This window comes from Sciurus vulgaris (assembly GCF_902686455.1).
Source record: "Sciurus vulgaris genome assembly, chromosome: 11".
Taxonomy (NCBI): domain Eukaryota; kingdom Metazoa; phylum Chordata; class Mammalia; order Rodentia; family Sciuridae; genus Sciurus; species Sciurus vulgaris.
In genome coordinates this window covers 45,784,319-45,802,704 of record NC_136472.1, presented here as the reverse complement: position 1 = coordinate 45,802,704, position 18,386 = coordinate 45,784,319, and the positions used below count along the sequence as shown (strand labels likewise).

Sequence of the window (18,386 nt, the reverse complement as noted above, 5' to 3'; positions counted from 1 at the left end):
TCATATTGTTATGGGGTCCTCTTATCGACACCTAGTGAGACCACCAGAGACTAGAGTAGGAAAAAAGTTTATTTTGGGGGGAGAGAAAAAAGACAGGCTGACACGTCAGGACCACCACTTCAAGTGGAGCAGTAGTGGGGAGTGACTTCAGCAAGCTGGTTTTGTAAAGTGAAAACCACACACACACACAAAAATCTTGACAGGCTTACAATAGGGGTCTTTTTTCAAGAAATGCAAATAGCAAGCTTCAGTTTATCTATTTCAGGCTGCATCTAGCTGGTTAGCAGGGCGGGCTAGGCTGGGGAGCTAGTCTATCCATATCTGAAACCAGCAGCTTCTGGGGCCTCCAGAGGGAAGGGTTGCTTCACAGAAATGGTCACAATGACCTTAATTCATGGTCATTTGTTTTGACCACAGTCAGTACAACTCAAAGATTTTATTCGCACCCATTTTGGCTTGGTAAATCTTAACTAGATATATTTGTTTTATATCAGAGGGTCTCTACTCTACCTTTTTCTTTTTATAAGGGGATCTCTACTCTTTCACAATATTATCTTTATAAATATGAAAGTAGTAATTAAGTAATTTTTAAGGTTTAAAGGACCTTTGAAGGCCTTCTTGAAAAATCTCTTACAAAGAAAAGGGAATTACATAGGTAGGAAGTGACAAATTTAGGTTAAGAAATGGCACCTTGGAACACACAGGCTGGTGTACCTACCCAGTAGCAAATGCCATTTATCTATTGTTGTTTAACCACTCCAGGGTTTCTTTTCTTTTCTTTTTTTTTTTTTTTTTTTTTTTTTTTTTTTTTTTTGAGGTACTGGGGATCGAACCCAGGGCCTTGTGCTTGCAAGACAAGCACTCTACCCACTATGCTACATCCCCAGCCCCCCAGGGTTTCTTGCTTGCTCTCTACTATCACAAGAAAGAAAAGGACAGGGTCAGGGAGATGGGAAGGGAAAGGAAACACAACAGAAATATTGAGCACCTGTGCCTTACAAACTAGCATGTTGAGGATGGTAGGGTTTTGGTATCTTCTATAATAGATTAACCCTCAATTTTAGTTTCATTTTTGCTTATGTTCTAGTTCAAGAAAAATCTAGGTATTACATTTTTGATTTTCATTTTGTTTGGTTTTCAAATAAGTTTACTGTGACATAATTTACTTACCAACCGATTCACCACTTTAAAATATACAGTTTAATACCTTTTTAAAAATATCATAGTTGTGCAACCATCATCAAAATCAATTATAACACATTTCCATTACTTCAAAAGGAAACAGATTTATACTCCTTAGGTTTAATCTGCTAAAGCCCCTAGAAACCAAATTTTAGGTCACCACTAATTTCACTTTTGTATCTATGAGACAGTGTTCTGTGGGATCAATTCTTACATGTTGTTCTTTTGAAGAGACCAATCCTAAATGGAAATGATCCACAAAAGTCACATGAGAGTCACTTTTAGAAAATAGAGTTTATAACTAGGGATTAGGAATCATAACCTTCATGTTTAATGTTGAAGAGATCATCATAAAAGCACACCTAGATGTACATTGCTAATGTCTATTTCCCATATGGGTTTTGGAATAATTCTGTGATCCTGCTCTACAGTGTGGAAATCTGTCCTCAGGTCCTATTCCAGGTTCACATGGCCACTGCCAGAAACAGCTATAGAACTAAAATGGCTAGCTTACTTCTTCACACCCAGCAACAGAGAGTGTTTCTGACTTCTCTTAAGTATAAACCCTCTTCTAATGGCTCATCTGACTGAGTTGGACCTTCCCACGACAGTCCCGCCTTCACTAACTCAAAACCAGCTGATATGAGACTGTAATTACATTGAGAAATATGAGTCGCTGGGGATTTACTGTTTATTGGGAAGACACTATGAAACAGAGGAAGCTAATACTTATTGATCATTACTATGTGCATACACTAGGCATTTTCATGTTAGTAGTGTTAATTTTCATAATAGCTCTACCAGCAGGATGATAAAACACTGTTTAACTGAAAATAAAACTATGGATCAATAAAGTTAAGGTCATATACCTAGCATATTGACCTAAGATTGAAACCAAATATGCATGACTTCAATGCTTGATCCGGATCTTTCAACCTTACCATGCTGTCTCCAAAGAGGGAGATAAGGGCTCACCCAAGAAAAGGCACATAGCCCCTGAAGACATAGCTCTCCTACTTTTTAATTTTGTCAAATCTAGTACATCTGAATTTTGAAGATGACTTTCTTCAGCCGTGCATTGAAATAAACTAGAAATTGTGAGTTTGCTACAGCTTTCAAGAAACAATAAGTAGAGACATAGCCAGTGTAGAGAACAGCTCTGGTCCAGCAGGCTTGCTCCTTCCACTGAGGTTTCTTATAAGAAGGCTGTTACCTGATTATGTGATCAATCTTCTGAAAAAGCAGACTTAGGATACCCTGCCTCAGAATGGAGGGGAATCTAAATGCTGAGTAGCAAATGCCATTTATCTATTGCTGTTTAACCACTCCAGGGTTTCTTTTTTTTTTAAAGAGTAACAAAATGGAGGGGAATTTAAATTTGAGTAGCAAATGGAGGGGAATTTAAATGCTGAGTGCATTTAAATTGTGCGTGTGTGTGTGCGTGTGTGTGTGCGTGTGTGTGTGTATGTGTGTGTGTGTTTTGTTTTCATGTTATACATAAGCATATTAGTGGGGTTCATTGTGACATGTGCATATATGCATATAGCATGGTTTGCTCCTGTTTATTTCCCTCCCCTTCTCTCTTCCCATTTCCCTTCCTCTGCTCTTCCGATTTGCCTTCTACTTATTTACATGCATATTTTTTTCCATTAGTACATTGTAACTATACATAAAGGCAGGATTCATTATGGTATATTCATGCATACCTAGTGTGGTTGACTTTGTTCCTTAGTTCTCGGAAATTTTTGAAAGTCAAAGTATGAATAAATTGGTGGCCAACTGAATGATGACAGCAGCATTTACATGACTCAACTTTAGAAAACACGGTGCTGCTCTTTTTCCTTTCTGTTCTTTATGGCACATGTTGCATTCTTTATTTTCTCCATGTTGACCGTTGTTCCATCTCACAGGTGACTCACTGCTTCACCTCTTTGGATCTAAGCTCACATGTTATTACTAGTCTCTTTATTAAAATAGCATCCTCCCACTGCCTTTAACACTTTCATCCTTTCTCCTTACTGTGATTTTTTCCAATGCATGGCCCACAAAGCTTATTTAATATTTTACTTAATTAAAAAAAATGTTCTCTCTTACTTGAATGTTCTATTAGGGCAGGGTTGTGTTTGCTACTATGTCTCTAACTCTTGAAAGAGTGTTTTGGTATTGGTATTTAAAATATAGTTTTTGAACAAATGAATTATTGTTTACCTAAATCTAGGAGAAACATTATACTACATTGACAAATATCAGCTTTGGAGTCTTATGCAGATGTGTTTCAGATATAGATACACATTTACTAGTTTAATGACTTTGTGTGTTATTTACTTTCCATGTGCCTTAGTTTACTTATTAAATGTAGGTTAAAGTTATACACACTTCATAGAACTGTTCACAGGAAATAATGCAAGCAAAGTCTCTGCTTCTTAGTATGTACTCAGCAATGTTAATTATCAATGATAAGTATTATTAATAGGTCTAGGTGTAATCACTAATTACTTAGAACATTTTAACATAACTGATTATTAATTGCATCCAAAGATAAGGTATGATGTATACAATATTAGTTATGCCACTGCTAATGTCTACCACTATTAGCTTCACATTATTAAAAAAAAAAATTAAGTTTTTCTTCCCTGTAATAATTCAATTGATTGAACTTTTGAACTCCTTTCTTTTTCTTTGAAACATTGAGGATCACACCCAGGGCCTCATGCATGCCAGGCAAATGCTCTTCCATTAAGCCACATCCCCAGCCTCAACTGACCAAACTGTTGAGAGAACTGTATGTGCTTGTTCATGTCAAAATTAATATTTGATAAGTATCAACAGATTCAATGATATAACTCTATTGAAACCATTTTGATATATTTGAAATGGCTAAATATATAATCTATCTGTTTTTAAATTTAAAGTAATAATTGTATCACAAAGAATAGGAATTTTGTGAAGTATAGTAGTTCTTGGTCATAATTACAGATCCCATGAAGATTTCCTATTCTGATTTCCTACTATATATGCTTTCACATTGAATATATGTTATTGATCACTCATATACATCTTTATTTTGTAATTGATATTATAATATTTTATACTTTTTTATTCCAGTATTAACTATAATTTTTCAATGTCTCTTCTCCCTTTTTGGCAGCCATAGATTCAATTTTCTATTTTCTTTCTCTTTTTAAAATAATATTTGTTGGAATAACTTTCATGGCTTTCTTCCATGAACTTTCTTTACCGTTTAGCAAAATTCACATTCATAAAACTTCCCAAATTTTTAATGCAGTTTTACTTAAGCAAATAAATGCTTAAGAGTCTATTCACTTCTTACCAATATCTCTTATCCTTGACTTCAATATACATCACATGTCTAGGTTCTAATTTTTTTTTTTTCTTCAAAAAGCCTAAATACATTAAGTAGCACAGTTACATTGAATTCTTACAGAGTCACTGTGGAAACATTAATAAACTCACAGGCAGGCTTCCATATGATCTTTTTTGTAAATGTCAGGATGGATAATGTGAAAATTATGACTAGCAAAACCTTGGGAAAACAGGAAGAGAGTAGTATATGCAATAAGAAAAAGGAGAAGAAAGATAAACATGGATGTAACTTTTTGTTTCTCTTTTTCAGCCCTAGGAAAAGATAAGGATTATATGGATGAATCGGAGCATGCTAACTATGATCGATCTCGCCTCATTAATGACTTTGTTATCAAAGACAAACCTGAATCCAAAGCAAAATTATCTAAGGTAATCCAAACTAAACTATCAATACATAATTTTATACTGCCTTTTAAAAATCCTTGATTATTAGTCTACATGGTTGGTTTCCTGCTGAAGAACACAAAGGATCACAAATGTTAATATATATCTTTATTAAGTCCAAAGATGAATATATATCTTTATTGAGTCCAAAGATGAATATTTATTTATAGATACCATATTCTATTTCTATTATCAAACAATTTTAATTTTATTTTTATCAAAGTCTGCCACTTTCTTTTAAAAACTTAGTCTTTAATATTTGATTTACATGTAAAACTAGCATGTATTTATGGGATACAATGTGATGTTTCAATACGTGTATAAATTAAAATGATCAAATCAGGAATATTAGAGTATCACTTTAAACATTTATCATTTCTTTGTAAAGAGAACATTCAAAATCCTCTCTTAGTTATTTTGAAATATGTAACACTTTATTGTTGTCTGGTCACCAGACTGTGCAATATAGTCCTCCTATAAAAACTGTAACACTGTATCTACCAAATAGATTTTTTAAAACAGTTGATCTGAAACATAAAATTGTTCAATAGCATTCATTTTTGAGATTTTCCCTTCATTTTTCATATTTTTTGAAAATCAGTGTAGTTTAATAAATCCATAAATTTTAGTATCAAATGGACCAAGATTTGACTTTCATTTTCACTAATAACTAGTTACAATACCTTGATCATATTAATTGTTCTCAGTGAGCCTTTTTTCTCATCTATAAAAACTGAATCATTTCTGCTTGACAAAATTATTTGAAGACAAAAATGAGATAACTGTGCAAGTGTCTAGGGGATATTAAAGTTCTTGATAGGTCAGATTTTTATAACTATTTGGGGATTGATAATACATCATTGATATTATAGTTCATCAACAAATACAATATTGAAGGAAAGTTCAGTTTTTACCATGTCTCAAATAAAATGCTTTTATGGATACTTCAAAGAATCTAAGTATGACCATCCAGCACCAAATGCCAAATTGATGCTGCTTGTTTTTATCATAACTTCATCAGATTCATATTCCCCTTTGATGCCTTCTGAGACAAATCCCAGCTCAGGCTAAGCTCATTTAAAAGAATTTCTGTTGAACAAAGTAAGGATACTTCTTTAAAAAAGGAAATTTCGGTATTAGGTTTAGCCCCAGGATTGAATTATATTTCAGTGGTCAATTTTCTCCATGATGGTTGATTTTATTTTGCTTAGATTATTTTGGAGGTTCTTTATTAGTTATTACTGAAAGAATTTTTGAAGAAATATAGCAAGGTTTAAATATCACTCCAGAATCATGAGAGGGACCAAACATTAAAAAATTCAGGGATAATTGTTTATACCAAGTTTCTTCATTCCTATTTGTTTGGATTTTGTTAAAATAGGGTTACAGTTCTATTCCAGTGATTCTCAGATTTTCTTTGCAAATCAGGGTTTTATCTCCCTGCCTTAACTTCATGTGCTCACTGTGTCTGGTCAACATCAAGGTTGTCTGGAGTGTCTCTATAATCTGTGAAGAACTATTTCAATTGAACCAAGAGAAAGAATTATAAGAGAAATTGAGATCTTGTCCTTTAGTGTGCTTATAGCATCATCAAAAAATAAGGCTTTAAGTAATTAGAAGATGAACTAAGATTAAATATATTCTCTTATTTACCTCCTCAGAATTTAACACATTGCCAGCAATCATATCCATCCTTTCATTTCTAGTCACAGTAACCATTATCCAAGTCTCCTTTGACTGGACATGAACTTTAGAATACTGAAGTTAAAAATAATCAGTTAAACCTGCACACATATTTTGGTTTTGATATTAAACTATGAGAATATTTTAACAGGTCACAATAGTCCACTAGTTCAGTAGACATCCTACTGAATTTCCTTGATTATCTCCCCATCAACTATTATAATTCTGCTCAAACTGGAAAAGCATCCAAATCACCCAAGAGATTCACACTTCCAGCTTCTATCAAATTATGTCCACTTTTATGATCATTTCATAGGTTAGAGTGCAGCACAATTTCCATTTGAAAAAAGGGTTGTACTGTAATAGCAAAAAAAAAATTGTTTGAAAGTCATTTAGTTAGAACTTGCAAAGCTTATCTACAAGTAAAGAGCAAAATAATCTGCTTAGAAAATGCTTTGTGTACATTTGTCACAGGAAGTCTCAAACAAAAAGGCAATGACTTTAATTTTCATTGTTTGAACTACTAGCTGGATACCCTATACTTTAAAAATCTGTTGACTTTCTTTTCTTTGCAACCCACCATGAAATTATGAGTATATGTGTGCATATATTGGGAATATACCTTTTAAATTGGATACCATGAAATTGATGATCTTCATTAATTTGTGACTTACAAATAGCTACTTTAACAGTGTTCAAACTAACATATATATATTTATATTCATATTTGTGATTTATATATATGTGAAATATACATATATATATGTATATATACACACACATACACACACACCCACATCCACATAATATTTTGTGGTGCTAGGCTCAAACTTAAGGCCTTACACATGATAGGCAAGCATTCTTCTACTGAGCTACATTCCCAACCCTAATTTTTTGTGTATATTAAATTGCACACCTAAAGACCCGTGCTTCACAGCATCATTCACTTGTGATAATTGTACTGGTTGTAATCTTCCTTGTGAATGTTATGCAACATAGCTGATATTTTACTTTCAGTAAAGTTATGCAGATGCAAAGGGATCACTTGAGATAGGACAAAGCAAGTTCATAAAGAGTCCACAGGAAGGGAACACAAACTCAAAAGGGGAAAATAATGCATAGTGTAAATGACACAGGAAAATAACAAGAATTGAATTACAGAAAACAAATAGGGCTTTCTAACAAAGGTTTTCTTCAGCTACAAATTAGGATCATAGAAAATAACTGTAGATCCTTCGAGGTGGTATGTTACTTTCAGTTTATGGGGAAGCTCAGTTGAAATTGTGAAATGTAAAATCAAACCAAGAAATTCAGACATACATCTGACTAGTTTGCTAGGTATTGGGGTGTAGATAGACTCTACATGTGTTTGAAAATTTGTTTTGTCAATCATTGTGCAAACATTTCCTGATTTTTTTAGTCAGAGTGTTAAATTTTTATTTTCATCATGTATCCACTACTTATGATAATTTAATACACTCAGTACATTTATAAGCAACTGTGGCTTGTGTTAGGCTTAATCATCAGAATAACAAATTGTATCTCTGGAACATTTCCGTGTGTGTGTGTGTGCGCGCGCGTGCACGCGCCTGCATGTGCACTTGAACCCAGGTCCTCACACTTGCTAGGCAAACACTCCACCATTGACCTACATCCACAGCCCTAACATTTGTTTTTAAATCATGAACTTTTAGTATGTTATTTTTACTGAAACTCTCATATTGTAGAGATTAAAGACATCCATAATATTAGTATTTAATTTGATGATGTGAAATTGATAAAGCAGTAGTATTTATTAGAAAGCTAATATGTGCAAAACTTGGCACTCCAGGACAGAGGAAGATGGCAAACACTGAGGTCCAAGTATTGGGATGCAGTTCTAGAGAAACATGTCTATATCTGGATAAATCCAAGAAGCTCTCAAAATGGAGATGGCACTACACAAGGTCTAAGTCTGTATTCAGTTAGCCTTGGGGTTACTTTATGTCCTACAGTTAGGGAAATCTTTAGAAATCAATTGTTCCAATAGTTCAAATAGAATTTATCCTCAGTGCAGTCATTCCTAAGTATCTTGAGGGTGACTGGTTGCAGGATTCCTGTGGATATAAAAATCTACACATGCTCAATTCCCTTTCATGAAATGGTGCAGTTTGCATATACTATCTGCCCATCCCTGTATACTTTAAATCTAATCATCTCTAGCTTACTTATGGCACCTAATACAATGTAAATGTTATGCAAATAGTAGTTATGCAGTAATCATGAGAAGAAAATAAAATCTTAACATGTTGGTACAGATGCAATTTTCTTTTTCTGAATATTTTCAGTATGTGGTTAGCTTAATTCATGTGTGTGGAACCCACAGATATGGAGAGCTGACTATATTCACTTCTGCTATAATCTTGTTGATTAAAACAGCTACATAAGCCCAAGTTTAGTCATTCATTTTGTAGTTTAAGTTGTCACTATCTCACAATTTCCTGAAAAGTATATATTATCAACTTCAGAACACCATAAGCCCTATACAAGATTTGGAAACAAAGAACCATTTAGGAAAGTGAAATTGTTAGCAGTGTCCACATGAAAGGTGATTGTAGAAAACTACAGAGGTCATCTCCTTCTTACCTTCTCCAACATATGGCTAGTTCTGCCAGTCTTACAGAAAATTATTCCCATTACTCTCCTATTACCTGTTGAGTAAAATATGAACACCATCTGCCAATGCCACTTGACACAGTCAAATTGAATAGCCTTGTAATCTAATTTTAATGAACTGCTGAAATATTCATGTCAAGATTTTCCTGGTCTATTGCCTCTTTGCTGTCTGATTTGATACTCGACATCCTTTCAAAGAAGTCACTGTAATTTGGAAAACAGAATCGTATCCCCAGACTCATTATTAGTAGTATCTATATTTAATTTTGGCATCCAAACTGATAGTAGTAAGAGTAAATGATTCATTAACATCTATGACAGAAGCCATGGACTCTACTTTTTCTAACCTAGAATAACTCTAGGTATTCTACAAAACAATAAAGCAAAATCAGTCCATCCTCTACTTCCATAAAAGCTCTAGCAGCTGCCCAGAGCTATGTATAGAACTGAACTATGCCATGAATCAGGTAGATTTAAGACATGTCAAAAGCCTCAGTCCATAAGTCAGCCAGCTCCATTGGTCTGGGCCTGAGGTGAGACAGAATATCATGGCAGAAGGATATGGTGGAGTAAAGATGCTCAGATCATGGCAGCCAGGGAGCAGAAAGGGAGAGAGGAGAGGAAGGGGCTGTGGAGAAGATAAATCCTTCCGGACAAGACCTGAGAGACCTATTTACTGCAACTTATTCCCACCTCCTAGTAGTCTACCCCCTACTAAAGTATATTCAGTATTTTCAGGAGTATATCCAATCTACCCTAACTAATTCTGTTGGGGTCAGAAACCTAATGATCCAATCATTTTTAAAAGCCCTACCTCTGAATTTTGCTGCATTGGCGGCCATACTATCAACACATGAGATTTTGGGCAAGATTCCAGATCTAAAACATAACATTGAGAGTTGGATTTTGGGGGTTAGAAGGACTATATAGTGGGATGAATGTGCCTATTTAGGAAATTTTATTTTATAAGTAATACAAGAAAACAAAACAAGATGGCAATGATGTTTTTCTCTCTTGTAATTATTGTCGTGGTAATTAGACACATAGGAAGAGCTCCAAATAATTAATTTATTGGTTTTCCCCATGAGTGTGTAAGAGTTCTTCATGAAAAATTTATCTTATGTTTCCTGGAGAATTTTAGCTCTAAAATGAGAACTAGAATAACTTGCCTGCAGAAATTTTACTTACATTTGTGGGATGTGAAAGCAATTTATTGTGTGGGCATGCCAGTTAAACAATGCAAAGAAATGTTCTATTTGGATCCTTACATTCGATCAATTATAAGTTCACATCAAGCCAGTTCTTGCATTGCTTATACATGAAGATAGCTAGAGAAATCAAATTAGAAACTACTTGAGCATATTAAAAGTCAAATATATATCATTAAATAGATCTCCCATCTTCACACCCTCCAGTTTGTATGTGTAGCAGAAAAAGCATTGGATTGGGAGTTTTGACATTAATGTTGATAACATTAAATAATTGTGACACCTAACATTGATTAAGGACCTTTCAGGGATTTTATGGATGACTTCTATATCTTAACAATTCCTCTAAAAAGTGAAGTTCATTTTACTCCCATCTCATAGGTGAGCACATTGAGGTTCAGATTGGTAACTTTCTATTATCATTCAGCTGGTAGATAGTAGGCAGAATTGTACAGAGGATAGTAGGCAGGATTGTCAGTGTAGCACATTATCAAACACTATGGTACACTAGCAATGGAGGTGTGTGCAAGGGGCTGTAGAAAACACCAGACTAGTACATTGACTATTTAGGAAACATATTCACATGACTAGGAAATGATCATGTACAATACCAAACAACAAATCTTGCATGTTCCTTGATATTTTATGCTTAAGAAAAAATATGGTAAAATTGAGGTCCTATGTTTAGATTCCAACAAATTGCATACCTATCCCTTTCATGTCTCTTTCTGCATTCACTTTATCATACACACTTCAAATTCCACCAGATGACTCCATCAAAATATGAATATTTTGAGAAATGGCATACTATTCTTGTTGGAGAAATAAAAGTCATCAAAATAAACACTGCTGAGTTTAGGATAATGTTTGATAATAGTAGATTTTCAAATTATCATTAATTGTATTCTGTGGTGGTTGACCTCTTGCAGGATGCAAACCTGAATTCCAGATGAATGCCCCAGTCTTGGAAACCTATTAATTTGACTAATCCCTTCATACCACAGGCACTTTAAACCCAGGGGTTCCATTTATCTACCGTGTGTTTCACGAACTTTCAACTTATTGCATGAAATTTCCTATCATGATTTCTGGAAAATCAATTTGTAAGCATGCTGATTAATTCAAGATCATATCAATTGAGAGGTTGCTTCTTAGGTTCAGTGTCTTTAAGGTCCCAATTACAAGCTGCCCTGTGGAGGCTTCTTGACAGCAAGAAATATAATCCTTTGTTGTATCTCATCATGTAATGTTAACCACAGGGGAGGCAAAATATTCAGGTTTATTTGTGTATTTAGTTTTAGAGAGCAGCTAATTCTGTTGCTCTCAGATGATGATCACATTAGCCCAGAGGCAATATAATACAGTGTCAAATTTAAAAAATGCAAGATTTTTCAGAAACCACAAAGGTTTCTATTGTACTTTTCTCCAGGGATCAAGAAAATGAGGTAGTTTCTTTTATTTTTTTAAAATTATCTTTATTTTATTTTTTTACTTATTTTTTTGTGGTGCTGAAGATCGAACCTAGGGCCTCACGCATGCTAGGCAGGCGCTCTACCACTGAGCACTGAGCTACAACCCCAGCCCAGTAGTTTCTTTTATAAACTAGGAGAACCAAAGGAAAAAAAAAACAAAAAACAAAACAAACAAACAAGAATGGTGAAAATCACTCAGTTAGCTATCAGGAAAGTATTACTTGATTTGCCAATAATAAAGTTAGTTGTGGTTGCCAGATCCCTATTATTCCAACTGAAACATACCTCCCACCTTTTGTGTTAATCTGCCCTGCTTGTTCAAATAGACACATGCAATAGAGTATTAAAAATTGACAGTAAAATCATCAAAATGTCACTGACATTATATGACTAAATGTCACTTACATGAATCATACATAGGCACTATTAACTGGTGACATATGAAAGCAGTCCCTAACCTACCCCAAAACTATCCCTAAAAATAAAAAGCAATACAGAAATTCTTATAAAGACATGAATTGTCTTTTTCTTTTTAAGTCATTATTCAGTCTGAGGCATTTAAAGAGTTGTCTAAAAACCCTCCAGTCAAATGCTTTGTGCAGCTTTCAATATGTAAGACTCTAGCTAATGGAAAAGGCAGGCGGTGGAAGGGAGAACTTTCAGTTGTCATGCTGAAGAGTGCTTTAAAGAAGATTGTCATTTGAGACTCTCTTGTCAGCGATGAAGGATTCCAAATGCCGCTGAACCCAGAATTCTGACTGTGGTATGTTTAAAAGTGCATCAATCTAGGAATACTATGTTACTTTTCATTTTACTAAAACATGTATAGAGAAGCCAGTGACTGATATGATACTGATTTCAGAATTGTGCATGAATATGATATTTCAAAATACTAGATAAATATTTTTAAATATAAGAAACAGTATGATCTAAATGTATTTATTTTTAACTATCAGTGTTTATCTTGCATGTGAAACAATTGCCACTTCTCTAAAGTTTTGACTTTTTAAATGTATTTGATTATTGATTTCATTGAAATAGTTACAAATTATACTCTAAAATAGTTCTTGATTCAAAATTATATAAAACATAACTAATAGCAAAAATAAATATTTTATAAATGTTCCTAAGAAATTATTTCATATAACAAATTTGATTAAATAGCATCTGCCAAAGTATAAGGTAATAGACAGAATGAATTTAAAGAAGTATATCTCAGGGTTAAATGGTAAATGACACAGGTTTGAATTTCACTGGTCGATCAGCTAGGGAAGAACATGTTTTCAACCTGCTGTTTTTATTTTCTCATGATTTTAAAGGGCAATTAAAAACCATAATTTTTGTCCCAGTCTTTATTTTCATGTATTTGTTTTAAAATGTTAAATGCTTTCATTTGGCTATCAGAATTTCAGTTTCTCCATTTACATTCAAGGTTAGCTCTTTTAAAAGGGATAATCATTGATATGGAAATAAGTGTTCTTTCCTTGAAGAAAAATAAGTACCTAAAAGCTTCCTTATATAGCATTTAACATGTAAAAGTCAGTAAGCAGAAAAAGTCTACTCAAATGTATTCTCTGTAAATTACTCGTAAGGAGGAAACATTTAAAATTCACCTATTAAAAAATGCAAAAGTGTTTATTTCATTAAGAGCCCTGCAGAAAACCATAGTCTCTACTATGTCATAGACTAAAAAAAATGCTTGGCTTTGGGTCTTCATTTTATAACCCAGAGAATCTATGATTTTGAATGAATAAAAATGGATAGGGAAAGAATAATATACTCTAAGAACTAGCACTTAGCATAATACCTATTACGTTATGAAAATTCAGTCAGTATTTTGCTCCTCTCATCTTTCGTTCCCCTTTTACATTTCATACTGAGTATTTAGACTTGCTTCATAATTTTTATTGTTTCCATGTATACATGTCTTATTACATGGAGTTCAGAGTCATGTTCTATCCAGACAGATAACTCAGGTGTTTGGGATCTAATTACAGTGTCTTAACCTTCAGTGGTTTATTTTCTCTCTCGCTCTCTTTTTTTTGGTATAACATATTTTGTTGCTCAGTGAATCAGCTCTATTTCATAGGATACACCTAATGTGAAAAACTAATGATTCCCAGCTAAATACAGTACCTAAAATCACTATGGGAAAATTTACCTCAAAGGTAAAATGTCAGATAAATCATCTGGATCAATTCATTGCTTGAACCACCTTGAGGAAAATAGAAATGAAGTTTTTCCATATTGATACTTAATTTTAACTTAATAAATAATCAGTTATCAATATAAAAAGTAGCCTCATATTTGAGGACTCCTCAGAGAAAAGTATATGCTGTGTAATTAAATTTTATATGGTAAGAAATATGTGTGTTTCACAATCATAAAAGCAAAGTTATAAGTAGAATTGTCACTTGTTGTTAGATTAAAATAATTTTTCTGACATTTCTTCCTCAATAAAATGAGAGGTTATATTCAGTGGCATTTGAAGTTCAAATATCGTACTTTAAGAAATTTTAGATCTATCAATCTGTAAACAAAATATGTGCATGTTGTTTTCTAAATGCATGCCTTATAATGGTGGTTGTCAATCTAGTGAATATCAAAATTTCTTTTAGGGCTTCTTATAGATAACTGGGGCTTCTACTAGCAATTCTTTCAATAAAGGCCTGTGAATCTGCATTTTTAACAAGTTCCCAGGTGATGCTGAGGCTAATGGTATAGGTACCCTAACTGAGAACAACTGCCTAAACCTCCCCTTAATAGCTCCGGTGTACTGTACATTTTGAGAGCCCACTAAGTGCCTAGCTCTATACTGTCAGGGAATACACTGATGAATCAAACAGGTAAAATCCCTATCATTGCAAAGTTTTCAGTTTAGCGGAGGAGTCAGAAAATTAACAGGTGAGCCTAAACAAAGTGTCTGTTTATAACTTGTCATAAGTGAGTACAGGTAGTGGGAAAGTGCTACCCTAGTGATCAGGGAGGTAGCCTCATAAGGTAGGTGTTCAGGGCAGGCATTGAAAGGCAAGCCAGTAGAGGGCAGAGTGGGAGAAAGAGGCACTCAAGGCAGAAGAGTGGCCTCTGTGAGGGCCCTGGGGTGGGGACTCAGAGCTTACGTGTTTAATAAACTGATAGGTGGCCTGAGTGGCAGGAATACAGAGACTGAGCCCAAGATGAGAGGAGAGAAAGAGGTAAGCAGGCACAGTGTTGCAGAGGCCTGTGATGGGGAGCTGGGATGGTGTTCTAAGACTAAAGGGTTTTGAACAAATTTCTGTGTTTCTGGTGTTGCTCTGTCTCTAAGGGTGGAGAGCAGTGGTGGAGGTGCGATGGCATGAGCAGCCCACTTGGAAGGCAAGGGTACGTTGGTCAGGAGTGGCTGCAGTCCATGTGTATACAGCACAGTTTCCAACATTAAAATGTAGAAACCACTTAGCTATCTAAACACATAGGTGGCAGTTACTAAAAGTCACATTAAGAATGATTACTTGATGATATGCAGACAGGTCAAGGAAGGGAAAAAAGCAAGTTGGAGAGCAATATTGAAATGACGTGTGTGTGCCTATATGTGTGTGTGAGCGAAATCAGTGGCAGTAGTGGGGATATGGATGATTTTTTAATTCCCTTTTTTTCTGATTACTGCAATAAGACAAAAATTCACATTATTACAAAATCTATAAATTCAACTCTATCATTGACTTTGAGGTAGCACTCACAAGTTGAATTATTAATTATTTGTGTGTGTGTGTCTTTGCCTGCACACGTGCCCTCAAGCCAGGCACTGTATAAAGTAGAGGGTACAAAATGAGTAAAACTTGATTCCGGTTCTCAAAAAGTTTGCAGTTAATAGAGACAACAATAATAGGGGCTTTCGAGGAATGGTGCTTAAATGTTAGTGCAGGTGAGCATTCTTTCTGTGGTCTGACAGTTCTTCCAGGTATGAGCTGCTCCTATCACAGCCTACACCAACAGGTCTTGAGTACACTTCCCCTTCCTATACCCAGGCGCCTTTGCATGTGCTGTACCTCTGCCTGGGAATGCTCACACTCAGCATCTTCTATGCATTCTTTAGGTCTCTAGTTAACCGTCACTTTTGAATAAAATTGCTTCTTTTCTCCTCCTCAGCACAATGACTCTGTCTTTGCCATCATATCACCCCCCTCACACACACATTCACACAATGGCAGAAATCAGCACATTGTAAGTACTTGTCCTCCTGTCTTTCTCACCAACTACATTAGTTTCTTTTAAAGGAGAGAGACTTTGGATTATTTTTCTTTGTAATTACCTCAGCACCTTATACAGAAGCTGACTCATGACAGGAATTCAGGAAAAACTTGTTAAATGCGTGAACTACTGAAAGAGATTAGGAAAACATTGCAACTTGAGGTGAAATCATTACTATTAATGTGGTTTTTGAGAGAAAAGGGATAGTTTATGAAGAAGTAAAACAAACTTGCTTTAAAAATAGCCAAAATTTTCTGGTTAGTTTTGCTTCTAGGAATTTGTATCTATAATTTAATTGGAGAGACTAATGGGTGTATGCACAAGGATAGTCATTGCATTATTATGAATCATAGCTAAGAATAATATAGCAAATCAAGCCTAAATATTCTTCCTTTGGAGGTAAATAAAGAATGATATAAACATAAAATTGTATAGTGTTCAACTGTTTAAAAGTGCAGTGGGACAAGGCAAATGCATCCTGCTAATCCTCAAGAGGGCCAAAGGCACAGTCATAAATAAAATATCAGAATATAAAATTGTGGTAGCTCTGACTTCTGGGAAACACCATATCAAGAGTAGTGAGACCTGGTGCTATAATTCTCTGACCCAACTCAGGTGCAACAGATAACACTATGTATTCATGTAGAGGTATATGGCGGACTTTTGGTGTTTTACCCAAGCCTCACTTCCTTTGCTGGCCCTTTTTACCTATCCTAAGTTAGGCAGTCAGAATTTTCCATTCTCTTGGCTACAATATGTGTGTGTGTGCGTGTGTGTGTGTGTGTGTGTGTGTGTGTGTGTTTGTCTGTCTGTGTGTGTACACATATATTCAGGTATTGGAAGAAAGTTATTTTTAGTAATGTTAAAGCAAAATGAGCAGGAGATCATTTGTCTGAGTTTCTTTCTCTACCCAGAACTTTATGTAAGCAAACTGAAACATAAATTGGAACTTTTTCTTGTGATTGTCTTGGGGGTTGGGGCATGAGCTGGAAAATACCTGGCCTCAGTTGACTACAAAAAGCTAACCAGTAAATTGATGATATAACTAGGGACTTCCTCTGACACCATGCACAAATAAGATAAAGGCCAACTATAGCCAATCAAGTAATTTGCTTACATTGCATTTGCATGAAGCCTGTAAGAGTCTACTGCTTATTGCTGCTGGAGTGGAGCTCTCTGAAAATCTTCCAGTTTTGTGTGCAACACAATTCTCGAATGGTTCTTTGCTCAAATAAGATCTCAAATTTATATTGTCTATATGTTTTTCTTAACAGCATAAGTGAATGAGGAAAACAAAACAGAATAAAAACATGGAGAAGTAATAGTAGAGTAGAAATTCTGACAATTATATTTGGACCTGCAGAACCAACTATTTCTAAAGCTAACTCTTGACATTTTAGTGGTAGAGAGCTGAATAAATACTATTGTATGAACATAAAAAATTGTTGTTGTGCTTATGGAGAAGCTGTGGTTATCATGTTTGAACTGGGTTTCTGTTATTTTGCACTCAAAGAGTCTTGGTTAATATAGATATCCATGAGATGCTATAAGAAGAGATTGGGTAGCTGCATGCATAAATTCCGTGTGTGTGTGTGTGTGTGTGTGTGTGTTATAGATTGCACATCTTACATAATATATATGCATACACACAGGTGTTTAATCCTAGAGAATGGAGAAGAAAGAATAAGAAAGACAACTCTGAATGTGTAATAACAATTATCTCTGAATTATCTCTTGCAATATATTATGTTTTTATTTATGTGAATCATCATTATTGGAAAAACAAAAGAGGAGCAGGGGAAAATGAAATGGAGTTGATAAATGCCATTGTTAGGAGCAGAGGAAAGGGTTTTAGTTATTGGAGGAAGCTCTGAGCAAAGGTACCAAGTTTGGACTCAGTCATGTATGTACAGGGACAATGCCAGAGACTTGCCTGACTATAGCACACAGTGTGGGGAGAATCAGGCTGGAGAGAGAATACAGGTGTGAAGAAAATATGAATTTATGTAACATGTCCTATGCAGGGACAACACACACTGATAAACAGACTTCTGTGACATTCTGCAAACTTACAAAGCACTATTAATACTGAGTTGAATTAAAAAATTAGATGACTGAGCAGCTACTGAACAACAGTGAAAGAGAAGCTATGTTATCAGTTAACTCATTTTCCATATCTTATTCTTCACCT

The 18,386-nt window shown here is 34.7% G+C and overlaps 1 protein-coding gene across 2 annotated transcripts in view; it reads left to right on the top strand.

Annotated features, from left to right (window-relative positions):
- Positions 1 to 18,386, top strand: part of ANO3 (anoctamin 3) — a 465,390-nt gene that overhangs the window by 281,167 nt on the left and 165,837 nt on the right. For both annotated transcript variants that reach the window (XM_079101829.1, XM_079101830.1), the window contains exon 4: positions 4,817 to 4,935. In XM_079101829.1, coding sequence (XP_078957955.1) covers positions 4,817 to 4,935 — 119 coding nt within the window. The remainder of the gene's footprint in view (positions 1 to 4,816; positions 4,936 to 18,386) is intronic.